The sequence below is a fragment of the Schistocerca gregaria genome, chromosome 2 (genome assembly GCF_023897955.1).
Source record: "Schistocerca gregaria isolate iqSchGreg1 chromosome 2, iqSchGreg1.2, whole genome shotgun sequence".
Lineage (NCBI taxonomy): Eukaryota > Metazoa > Arthropoda > Insecta > Orthoptera > Acrididae > Schistocerca > Schistocerca gregaria.
Genome location: NC_064921.1, coordinates 535,314,359 through 535,327,587, shown reverse-complemented (window position 1 = coordinate 535,327,587; position 13,229 = coordinate 535,314,359). Strand labels below are relative to the sequence as shown.

General features: G+C 37.5%; 1 protein-coding gene across 1 annotated transcript in view; it reads left to right on the top strand.

The window, feature by feature from the left end:
• Window positions 1–13,229, top strand: part of LOC126330655 (forkhead box protein J1.2-like) — a 251,578-nt gene that overhangs the window by 186,636 nt on the left and 51,713 nt on the right. Inside the window, exon 3 of the mRNA XM_049996383.1 lies at window positions 3,356–3,540. Within this exon, the coding sequence (XP_049852340.1) occupies window positions 3,356–3,540 (185 nt within the window). The remainder of the gene's footprint in view (window positions 1–3,355; window positions 3,541–13,229) is intronic.

The following is a 13,229-nucleotide window of genomic DNA, read 5'->3' as shown; positions in this document are numbered from 1 at the left end:
GAGCCATGCCTGAATATCTCTGCTGTTAATGCCACTGGCTGGCACATAGTTTTCAGAACAGCCACCCAGTTTCAAAACAGTGAGCATACAAAAGCAGAGTGAAGTATTCATTCTGGGAACAGCCACTTGGCTGTGGATAAGCCACATCTTCCTGAAATACTTTTTACCTAAAGTGACAGTCCAGCAGAAGTATGCAGGAGGGCTTCTGTGAAGTTTGGAAAGTAGAAGAGAGGTACTGACAGCTGTAGAGGTGAATCATGAGCTATGCCTAGACTGCCCAGTCACTAAGAAAATTATTGGCAAAAGGCAAAAGTTGAGGTCCCAAATTTGAGTCCTTGTTTGGCCAACAATTTTGATCTTCCAGAAAATTTCATTATTCATTTAGTTTACAACAGCTGCTTCACATTTGTTAATGTATGGTTCGATTTGTTGCATAATCCATTGTGCTGTTATCTATAGATCATGAAGAATGAATGAGTAACAAACGTGAGTAGTTCACTGTGACCCTGTTGTGGGCTTGTTAAACTTTTGTCTTGACTGCATGTGGTATCACTGGTCAGTACGGCTATGTTATAAATAAACATTATAGTTTTTGAATGATCATTTTATGTACTCAAAAGATCATTCAAGTCAATCATGTGTTGAAATGGAATGAGGATTGGACTTTGCACAATACCATATTTTATGTTTCCTGTTTCTTAATACACTATTGTGATACCTTTCTGTTTATGTTTTCATGTCCTTTATGTTGAGGAAATGAGACTTCACCTGTGAGAGGGGCAAACCCTAAACACAATGAAGTTTCAGTTTCACTAGAAGTGATCACCATTAATTAAATTCAATCCCTGCTTTAAACTATAAGATTTTCGGTAATTAAGAAGCTTTTTACCATTTTTGTCCAGCATTTTGTCTTCAAGATATCAATGCTAATGATTGTATAATTTTTTTCTGTATCTCTGATTATTTGCCCTTTAAAATTTCATAATAATAACATAAGTAATTGCATGAGATTTGATTCTGAGATCACACACACACACACACACACACACACACACACACAGATATATATATATATATATATAAACAAAGATTCCAAGACTTACCAAGCGGGAAAGCGCCGGCAGACGGTTCTCCAGCAGGGATACGACTTCCTAAAATCCTGCCCCGAAATGAGATCCATCCTTCATGAAATCCTCCCCACTCCACCAAGAGTGTCTTTCCGCCGTCCACCTAACCTTCGTAACCTCTTGGTTCATCCCTATGAAATCCCCAAACCACCTCCCCTACCCTCTGGCTCCTACCCTTGCAACCGCCCCCGGTGTAAAACCTGTCCTATGCACCCTCCCACCACCACCTACTCCAGTCCTGTAACCCGGAAGGTGTACACGATCAAAGTTTCTTTCTGTTTATATATATATATATATATATATATATATATATATATATATATATATATATATATATATATATATATATATATATATATATATATGATGTAAATAAAATAGAAAGAAACTTCCACATGGGAAAAATATATTAAAAACAAAGATTCCAAGACTTACCAAGCGGGAAAGTGCCGGCAGACAGGCACAATGAACAAAACACACAAACACACACACAGAATTACTAGCTTTCACAACCGATGGTTGCTTCTTCAGGGAAGAGGGAAGGAGAGGGAAAGACGAAAGGATGTGGGTTTTAAGGGAGAGGGTAAGGAGCTAAGCTAGCTAAGCGAAAGTTAGTAATTCTGTGTGTGTGTTTGTGTGTTTTGTTCATTGTGCCTGTCTGCCTGTTTGTTTTATTCAGATTGTTCTTTCTGTCTGCATTTATTAAAGTGTGAGGGTTAACAAAAACATACTTTTTGATTTTGGGAATGGAAAAAATTCTAAATCAGACAATTTTTTTTTAAAAAAAAGTATGGGTATTAGTCATATTATGCCCTCATCAACTGCAAGATGAAACCACTGACTTGTGACATTTGTTTTATTTATGTTTTTACATTTGGCAGTGTAATTCTGGGTTTAACCATTGATGAAAATTTGCATCTCCCAGTAGAAATAATCAAATTCCTCTAAAGTTTTCATTGAACATAAAGACCTTTTGTATGGACATGATCAGTTGCAACACATTTGTATCATTCAGAGTAAAATGGTCCCAGTGTAACAACATTTTTCATTATTTCTTTTTGGGGCATCTTCGAAATAATACCCGCATGAGTTTCAACAAAAGTGTTATACTGTGTGTGTGGTTTATGGACACTCAATGAAGAGGCTATGAGTAAAGTGTTATGCTGATGGTATATGTTCCAGCTATCAATAATGAACCAACAGATTCTTTTAATAATTATTAATGTTCTACATTGAGATTATAAACACATTACACAGCTGTGAAGAACAACAGATGGAAGGCTTGGCTGTATTGAGAGAAATAGAAGTTATGAAACATACTGGCAGATTAAAACTGTTTGCCAAGACTGAGACTCAAACTCAGAACCTGGACTTTCATGGACCATGGTATTACTGGGCAGAGATATCTAGACACAACGTATGACAGCTGTGAAAGATTTATTATAGAAATGAATGTTACTTTATGACTAAGAGGTACCCTTAGAAATTATAATTTCAATCCCCTGAAAAGCTAAAATAAGTGTAGGTGATATGGGTTGGAAATTGAATGTTTCTCATGTTTTCTCTCTGTCATCCCTTCCTGCTATGTATCTCATTTCATGCAAGATTTTTTACAACTTGCTTTCCTTGACCTTCTTTTTCCTTTCTTTCCAAGCTTTGAGAGAAATAATCTGTTTGTAATTGTTTTGTGTTGACTCTACCATTGATTACATTTCCTGTTTGTAAGTCTAATGACATTTTTAACTGTTCATATTAACATGTTCAAATTCTGTATTCCATTTATATGAGATACTGTGCACAAGAAAGTGTTACTTTGTACATTAATGTGATTTTAAATTTGAAATAGTAAACAAAGAGTGACAGTTGTTGAAGAGATTCATATAGTCAATCAGTGTTTGGATGTCCTACAACCCTGTCAGATGTAAATATGAAGCCAGAGGATCAATAATATTATCAAATAGTAGAGATTGTAATTGCATCATGATTTAAGGATGCAATTCAGTGACTATCAGGCTCTGCAACTAAAGTATTATTTGTTTGTAATACTAGTTATTACTACAGGGAGGCTCCTTAAAATAGGTTTCAGAGCTAACACATTGGTTGTTTGCTGTGATAGCTTTAATAACAGTCACTGTTTGCTTGCTGTATCATTTTACAAATTGCCAGTCCTTTTTAGGAGACTTGGTAGTATGAAAATAATAAACTATATTTCTTGAAATTCATTCCAGCCACAGTACCTGTTGCAAACATAGAAGATTATCGCAACTGTGGAGACCGTAAACCTCCGTACTCCTATGCTACTCTGATATGTATGGCCATGGGTGCCAATAGCAACAAAATGACGCTTTCTGCTATATACAGCTGGATTCGTGAGAACTTCCTTTATTACCGAAATGCTGATCCTAGTTGGCAGGTAAGGAAATTATGGAATAAATTAATGTCTGTTTCTGGTTTTTATTTGTTTCGGGCTTCTTACTGGATGTGTCCCAAGTTTCTGTTTCTCATTTGCAGCTTCCCATTTTCCTTTTTGTTTGAACTACATATACCATCTCTTTCATTATATTTATTTCAATTTTTAGTTTTATTTTCATTTTTTGCTTTGTTTTGGCACTGTTGAGTGCTTAATAGTCTGCCTCCTTAACTGAATAGTCAGCACATCTGCCTGCCATGCAGTGGCCCTAGGTTCGATTCCCTGCTGGGTAAGAGATTTTCTTTACTCGGCGATTGGCTGTTGTGTTATTCTCATCATCATTGACAAGCAAGTCGCCAAATGTGGCATCAACAGAAAAGATTGCAACTCAGCAGCCGAACTTCCCTAACTGGGGACTTCTGGCCGTCAGTGTCATACAATAATTTCATTTTCATTTCATTTCACCATCAACATCCAGATGCGACTGTCTAGCAGACTTCTATCGAATTTTTTCAGTCAATACTAACAATTTTCCACTGGAATATCATCCAGCAGTCTTCATCTTGTAGGAAGGAAGCTAGGGTGGGAACACTTGGGATCATCCATGGTTTAACATTCATTTATCATAGGGATCCACCTCAAGGCAGGTAAAGCAGAACAGAATGAAAGGAAAATCAACAGCATTTCAACCTGACCTGTTACGCTACATTGACATGGAATCCTATATATATCTTCAGCTTAATTCTTAGATTATATGATTTCCTTAAATCCTAAAAAAATCGTCTTTTATGGATGAAGGTACCTCTGCTTACAAAAGTGACAGTTTCATCACCTTTTGTTTCTGCAAATATCTAGTGCTTAGAAGTTTATTTTTGTTGGATAGAAGTTATACTTTGAACGAAGTAATAGGCTAATCAGTGTGGATACTGATCACTTATTTCATTAAGCAGACAGAAAATATGTTGCTTCCACATGAGAGTAATTTAGCAGTATATTCATGTGTTTTTGCATTTCATCTCCTAGATAGTGGAAGAGTATTGCTCATCTTTAGAGTTTTTGTATAATTTCTGTTACTCTTTGAACCTAGATATTCTGCTGATTTGTCGAAAGAGTGGCTAATGAGATCTGTTTTTAATTTTCTTTTGTGTTGGTAGAGATTTCCAATTTCTTGCTTTATATTAGATGGGAAATTGTATACCTCCCCACCAGGCTACATAACTTCATTCTTAACATTAAATGAGGAAGCAATGTCTACATGAAAATGATTTTTGTATCTTGTGATCATACAAATTACTCCTCCACTGAAAGTGCTTTTTATTGTCAGCAGTAGACACCATTATGGAGGCAATCTGTTGAGAAGTAAGTGTAATAATTCCAAATTCCTGAAAAAGGCTTCTGCCAGACGTAGGCCTGTTGTTATCTATTTTATATAATATTCTCAGCGTTCACTTCTGCTGAATAAATACTTTACTCACTTTAAGTTTTTGGCCCAGAAGATAATTTCACAAGACAACAAGGAAGCAAAGCAAAAAAAAGATAGAGAGTACTTTTCACTTTACATCAACAAATTTATCTGTGTGTTGACCCCATTTCAACTTGTCAGCTAATTGGGCCCAAGGAATTTTACACAGTACATTTCATTTGGTGTATGGTCAACAATTTCTCCTCCTGCTATTGTTGGGTTATTATTGCATCTTTAGAATTGTATAACATGAGCTTTGTGAGATTATAGCTTTATCTGTTAACTTTGAACAACTTGTAGGCTTTTCAGCTACCATCTGAGTTTGATTCCTAAGGTTGAGTTTAGACATTTGGTTAGTATATTAGTGTTATCAGCAAACACTGTAGTTTCTGAATCATCATTTAAAGTGATTGAAATATTACTTATGTATATTAAGAACAACAGAGGTCCAGTACCGATCCTTGTCGGACCCCACATATTTTATTTTGTTTAATCTTTCAAAAGGCTTCGATTGTGTGAATTACAAAATTATACATAGCATAACTGCAGTGTTATGGCATCAGTGTCATCCCTCTTACTTGGATGTAGTTTTACCTTTGTAACAGAAAGCAGAGAGTCTCATTGACAGATTGTGTCACAGGCATGAAACTAAATCCATGGTCCAAAGGTGTGAATTACTTACACATGCGTGCCCACACCACCACTTGGGTAAGCCAGATTACATGTGGAAACACTCTGCTTGCACACCACCACACTAACTTAAGCATAAGTTACAAATGTTAAATTACATTTAACTTTCTTGCATGAAGTTGCTTCCTTTGCCATCATCTATGAGCTGCAGCAACTGCTGCTAGATGGATCTGCTCTCATGTTACTTAAATTTGTTTGCCAGCATAGGTCCTGAATTGTTTGTTTACATATATGAAATGTTAGTGTCATGGCCAAAAATGAATAATCTTCACCTAAGTAAATAAATACTGTGTCAAGTGGCAAAATGTTCTTAGTCCATGTGATATGAATCCCATTCTAGCATTCAGCAATTTCTTATAATCACATATTTGTAATAAAGAAGTACAGCATCATTTGAAGTGACGAAACAAATTCTAGAAGTATTGTAACTGAAATCACGGACTTGTTGAGTTTCGATCTGTGACAGACAAGGAGAGTAGCAAGGTACATATTTAGCTGGTTCTAAGCATTTTCACAGTTTAATTCTTAATTTCTTGCATGTATTTGTACTTAGGAAGTGTAAAAATCTGTTTTTGTAACTAAAAAGTGTAGATTCATGCAGTCTGTAGTGCACCTGTTATTTATTTTGAACAACCAGCTACACAGCTCAGCAGTGTATCAGTCTCCATTGGTGACGTACCAGGAGAATAGCAAGTTACATAGTTAGCTTCTTCTGTATGCTTTCATAGTTAATTATTAAGTTAATAGTACTAGGATGGATAGGGTCTGTTATGTTATATTGTTATGTTATAAGTAGTATTTCAGCAGACAGATTATGAAAGCAAGCTTCTTTCAATGTGGAAATTGGAAACAATTATGCAGATGCAGGAGGAAGGGACCACAGTTTGTGAACAGTTGGGGATGATTTTGATTGTAGTCAGCCATCTTCAGGCTGCTGCCTCTTTGTGTAGCAGTGAGAGAGAACCTGACATGTCGGCATGTCACACGGTACACCTCAGGTTTTGTTTGACTTGCACACAAGATGTGCTGCTGAGGCACCTCACAGCACACCTGCTGCAGGGTCCATCCTCACCAAAGGGCTGTGACGCATTCACATTGCTCAAGACACAGAATCAACATGTCGGCTATCTGGCCTTGTCCATCCAGCCTGGGGGTGGACAGGTGGCCACTCCCTCAACAGGGACCAAGCAGACACATGAGGGGGGGGGGGGGGATGTGCTAATTATTGGGAGTTCCAGTGTTAGCCATGTTACAGAACCACTTAGGGAAACAGCATCCAGGTCAGGAAAGAAATTCAGTGTACGCTCAGTATCTCTATCAGGGTGCCTTACAAGAGATATTGGAGGAGGCCCTGTCTGCAGCTGTTTAACATGCAAGTTGCAGTCATCGGCAAGTTGTAGTTCATATCAGCACAAATGATGTCCATCACTTGGGTTGTGAGGCCATCCTTAATTTACATGTGTGACTAGCAGAAGTGATGAGGAATGCTGGCTTTGCTTATGGAGTACAAGCAGAGCTTATAGTTTGCAGCATTGATTGCAGAGTTGATTGGGGTCTGTTGTTTTGGAGCTGAGTGGAGGGTCTCAATCAAAGGTTTCATCAGTTCTGTGATGGTTGTGGCTGCAGATTTTTGGACCTGTGTTATGGAGTGGAGAATTGTAGGATTCCACTTGACTGCAGTCAACAAAAATATTGTGTCTATCAAAGTTTAAATTGAGACTAACTGTGAAGTTATCTGAATGTGAGTGACAGACATGGGTGAACTCAAGTTAATTATGGATGTTTTTGCTAGCCATCGTGAACATTTTAGAAATCACTCGAGGAAAGTCTACACTCAGTAATGTAGATATACCTAGACATGCAACACTAGTTGGAGGTGACTTTGGTCTGCCAAGTATATATTGGGACACCTGGGGATTCATTTGTTGTATGTTATAAGTAGTATTTCAGCAGACAGATTATGAAAGCAAGCTTCTTTAAATGTGGAAACATAAATAAAACCACATATATGCAAGTACATGCAAAAATCTGACTTGAACAATATTACTGTGAAGTTTGGAGACTTGAATCTAAAAGAGGCAGAAGCTTATAAATTCCTGAGCATGACAGTGAATAGGTACCTGACTTGAACAATATTACTGCGAAGCTTGGAGACTTGGACCTAAAAGAGACAGAAGCTTATAAATTCCTGAGCATGGCAGTGAATAGGTACCTGACTTGAACAATATTACTGCGAAGCTTGGAGACTTGGATCTAAAAGAGACAGAAGCTTGTAAAATCCTGGGCATGACGTGAATAGGTACCTGACATGGGAGAAGCATACAAATAATATTTGTCATTGAGTGAGTTCAAATATATTTCTAATGAGAAAAATGTCAGGAACAATAAACACACAAAACTGCTAACAATGTACTATGGGCAACTTCATTCACAAATTTCATACAGTATCCTGGTCTGGGGAAGCTGTGCAAAGGTGCACATACAAAGAGTACCAAAGCTAGAAAAGAGGCTGTAGGATGCATAACAAAATTATCTCCTAGAGACTCCTGCAGAAAAAATTCAGGGAACTAAACATATTAACAAAAACATCACTACACATGTATGAAACGATTTTTTATGTAGAATGTAACCATGCTGCCTTGTTAAACAGAGATATCCATAACTGTAACACAAGAAATAAAAATGGTTATCATACTAAAGGGAATCAGCTCTAATTAACTGACAAATAGCCTGTAAAAGCAGGATGCCATTTATGCAACAGTTTGCCAAACATGTAAAAGAATAGCTTGAAGCAAAAAATTAATGTGATGTTTCAAATGTAACTGTGAAAATACACTGATATCCAAAACTAAAGCATCAAACAGAAATTTTGCAAGGTTGCATTCATTTTGCAATGAAACAGTATAAACAGGTGATAGTATAGCAGAAACAATGTAAAGAACACATACCGTAAACAACTACAACATGCATAATGTTAGACAAAAATGTTCTTCATTTTTTCCAAATTAACAGATTTGCACACACATTCTGACAACTGGTTAATGTGCTCATTATGGGGTGTGACCGCCTCTGGCACAATACAGGCCTGCCAGTGCCGGGGAATGCTGTGAATGAGTCATTCTTCCTGCAGAGCTACTCACAAGTGCTGGAAAGTTGTTGGTGGATGCTGTCATGATGCAACCCATCTCCCTATTGCATCCCTGACAAGCTCTATGGGATTCAAATAGGGAGAGCAAGCAGGCCATGTCATGTGTGAAATATCTTCCATTTCCAAGAAAACATTGGCAACCCATGCTCTATGAGGTCGAGCATTATTGTCCATCAGTACAGAGTCTGCACCCACAGCATCAACAGCCACACATGAGGTATGAAGATCTCGCCATCTTACCTGACACCAATTAAACCTTGCTGATTCACCTGTACAATTTCACAAAGACCTGTTTGAGTGGTCAACATAATCTTTGTGCAAACCTTTAGGGGTCCTCCTCGATATCGGTCTTTTCCCCACAGTTTTTGGGTTCTGAAATCGTGTTCCACATTCCCTCCAGATGCAAATCCATTGAGAATCACTCTCCAGCCCAAATCAGGACTCATCTTTGAAAAGAACATTGGCCCACTGTTCGACCATCCAGGTAGCACATTGACGAATCTACTCTAGATGGTCCCTTCTGTGAAGATGCGTCAGAGGTACACATACAACATGTCTCCGGCAATAAAGGCCACCCTGCTGCAGCCTTTTGTACACTGTTTGCCTCAGTGAAACACATCCAGTGGATGCTGTGAGCTAAGATGCCAGTTGCCATGCAGTACTAAGACAGTACCATTTTGCCCTTACAGCCGAATAACAGTCCTCTGTCTCTCTGGAAGCAACAGAACAATTCACATTAAGTTGTCAGACCACATCAGCTTCCAGCTGTCCTCCTTCCATACTTCCTATGGCCCTCCACCTCAGAAAGGCTGGCAGGTGGCTTCCCTGTGCCATACTGCACAGTCTGTGATTGTGTATACAGCGATTGTGGATGTGGGAATATCTGGCAATCACTACCCCATTTGTCTGGTGTCCGGACGTCATCGTTGGCATGGTTGTCCATTGACTGCAATGCCATCTTCTGTGCAGAACACAATGACATGGACATCTGTTGACAGTTTTTTATGATTATATCATGAATTAGATGCAGGATGGGGAAATAGTGGTTTGTTGCTTTAATTTTGAACATTAGTGTATGTAAAAACTTTCAGAAAGCATAAAATCTTTGGTTATTATGTATGTGTATCAACATTTTTTAAAATTTTGTTGTGACTGTATTTTAAAGGCTTATTTTGAAGAAACTAGTGATTTTACGTATATGCATGTAGTTATGCATTTTTTAAACTTGTAATTTTTCAAACTTCATGTAAACTTGTCCAATACCATTGTACAGAATTTTCCACATAAATAAATAAATAAAAAGATATTACAGGTGGTGTTGACAGACGGTCTTGTAAAATAGCTATAAACAAATTTTCCGAAAACTGTCTGTAGCAGTTACTTTGACGTTTCACACCTATTGGAAGTATTCTAGTCCTTGTAGCTACAAAAAAAGACTGACCTTATTGATATTGTTAGTATCAGCCAAGGATTAGTGTCATGATGTCATCATACCAACAATGTTTACTAATATTAATTGATCCATCAAGAAAGCTAGGAGAGTATTTTTGCTAGAAGGAAAAACCAGGCAGTTGTTAGCATCCCACTTAGATGGTATGACGAACATAGAAGAATTATGTCAAAGTTTAAACTGATTGTACACTGTGCTCTAGAGAACTATGTGCTGAGTAAATGGATTAACAATGGAAACGACTCACTGTGGTTTAGTAATGAAGTTCAGTAAATGTTGAGGAGGCAGAGACTGTTGCACTCTCAGGTCAAAAAAGAATGCACCAAAGTCAACAGGCAAAAGTTAGTAGAAATTCATGCTTCTCTAAAAAGGTCATTACACAAATTGTATAACAACTTCCACTGTCATACCTTAACAAGAAGCTGATAAAACGCTGGTCCCACATGTAATCACAAAGTGTGTCTAAGGGTTCTATCCGATCACTCGTTGACCAGTCTGGTGAGGCAATTGAAGAAAGCAAAGGGAAAGTTAAAGTTTTAAATGATTTATTTAAGAAATCATTTGTGCAGGAGGATTGTACAAGCATTCCATCATGTGACTGTTACACAGACTCCCATATGGAGGGTATAGTAGTAGTCAGCCCTGGGTGAAAGAAGCAGCTGAAAGAGTTGAAAACAAATGCGTTGCCAGGTTCAGATGGCATCTCAATTCAGTTTTACAGAGAGTACTCTACAGTATTGGCCCTTACTTAGCTTGCATTATAGTGGATCTCTCACCCAACGCAAAGTCCCAAGTGACTGGAAAAAAGGCGACTCCTGCATATAAGAAGGCTACAAGAACAACCCCACAAAATTTCTGACCAATATCTTTAATGTCAGTTTGCAGCAGAATTCTTGAACATATTCTGAGTTCAAATGCAATAATATTTCCTTTGAGATGGAAAATCCTCTGTCCACAGATCAGCACAGATTCAGAAAGCATCGCTCATGTGTAACTCAGATTGCCCTTTTCTCACATGATATTGTGTGAACCACGGATGAAGGACAACTCACAAATTTCATATTCGTAGATTTCCAGAAAGCATTTGACACGGTGCCCCACTGCATGCAGGTCTAAGTATATGAACTAAGTTCCCAGATATGTGAGTGTCTCAAAGATGTCTTATGTAATAGAATCCAATATGTTGTCCTCGATAGCAAGTGTTCATCAGAGACAAAGGTAACATTAAGAGTGCCCCATGGAAGTGTAATAGGACCACTCTTATTCTATTTATAGATAAATGATCTGATGGACAGGGTGGGCAGCAATCTGTGGCTGTTGGTTGATGGAGATGTGATGACAGGAAGATATCATTGAGTGACTTAGACATGATCTATAGTTGGTGTGATGAATGCAAGTTGCTCTAAATCTATAAAAAAGTAATGTAAGTTAATTCACATGAGTAGAAAAGACAGTCCCATAATGTCTGCTTGACACAGCTATATTGATTAAATATCTAGGCATAATGTTGTAAAGTGATTTAAAAGGGCCAATACATAAGAGTAGTAGTGGAGAATGGTCAACTTTGGTTTATTCGTAAATTTGTGGGAATGTGTAGTTAGTTAGTTAGTTAGTTAGTTATATTACTTGTTCCATAGATCATGAACACGATTCTTTCGTAATGACGTGGAACATGTCAAAGTACACAAGATTCATTTATCCCCAATAATCATTGTTAGTCTTATATACAGTACAATTGTTAATGCTTACTGTATTTCTTTGGCCTATGTCTAAAAATTCATCTATGGAGTAGAAGGAGTTGTCATTCAGGAATTCCCTTAACTTACTTTTGATATTGTTTGGCAATTGACCAAAAATCTTTGTGGCAGTATAATTCACCCCCTTTTGTGCCAATGTCAAATTCAATGAACGGTAGTGAAGGTCACCCTATCTCCTAGTATTGTAGCTGTGGACTGTGCTATTAATTCTGAAGTGATCTGGGTTACTAACAACAAATTTCATTAGGCTGTATATATATTGTGAAGCTACTGGCAATATGCCTAATTCTTTAAATAATTGTCTACAAGATGATCTTGGATGAGCCCCAGACATTATTCTGATAACACGTTTTTGTGCAATAAATACCTTCTTTCTTAGTGATGAATTGCCCCAAAAGATGATTCCGTAAGAAAGCAACGAATGAAAATATGCATGGTAAGCTAACTTACTGATGTGCTTGTCTCCAAAATTTGCAATGACACTAATAGCATAGGTAGCTGAGCTCAATCGTTTCAGTAGATTGTCAATGTGTGTCTTCCAGTTTAAATTCTGATCAATACAGACACCCAGAAATTTTGAACAATCTGCTTTAGCTAAAGATTTTCCCCCACACTCTATATTTATTTCCGGTGTTATGCCTTTCCCTGTACTGAACTATATGTACAATGTTTTTTCAAAGTTCAATGAAAGTCCATTTGCGGAAAACCACCTAATAACTCTTTGAAAAACATTATTTGCATTTTCCTCAGCTGATTCTTGCTTTTTAGGCTTGATTACAATACTTGTGTCATCTGCAAAGAGAACCAAGTTTGCATCTTCATGAATATAATTAGGCAAGTCATTAACATATATTAAAAACAATAAAGGCCCCAAGACAGAACCCTGTGGTACCCCATTCTTGATACATCCCCAGTCTGAATAATCTGATGCCCTTTGTGTACTATGTGGGTTTACTGTTTCAACCTTCTGCATTCTACCAGTTAAATATGAAGTGAACCATCTGTGTACTGAACCATTCATTCCATAGTACTTCAGCTTATCTAAGAGGATTTCATGATCCACACAATCAAAAGCCTTACAGAGATCACAGAAAATCCCAATTGGTGATGTCCTATATCCAGAGCATTTAAAATTTGATCAGTGAAAGCGTATATAGCACTATCTGTTGAAACACCTTTCTGAAA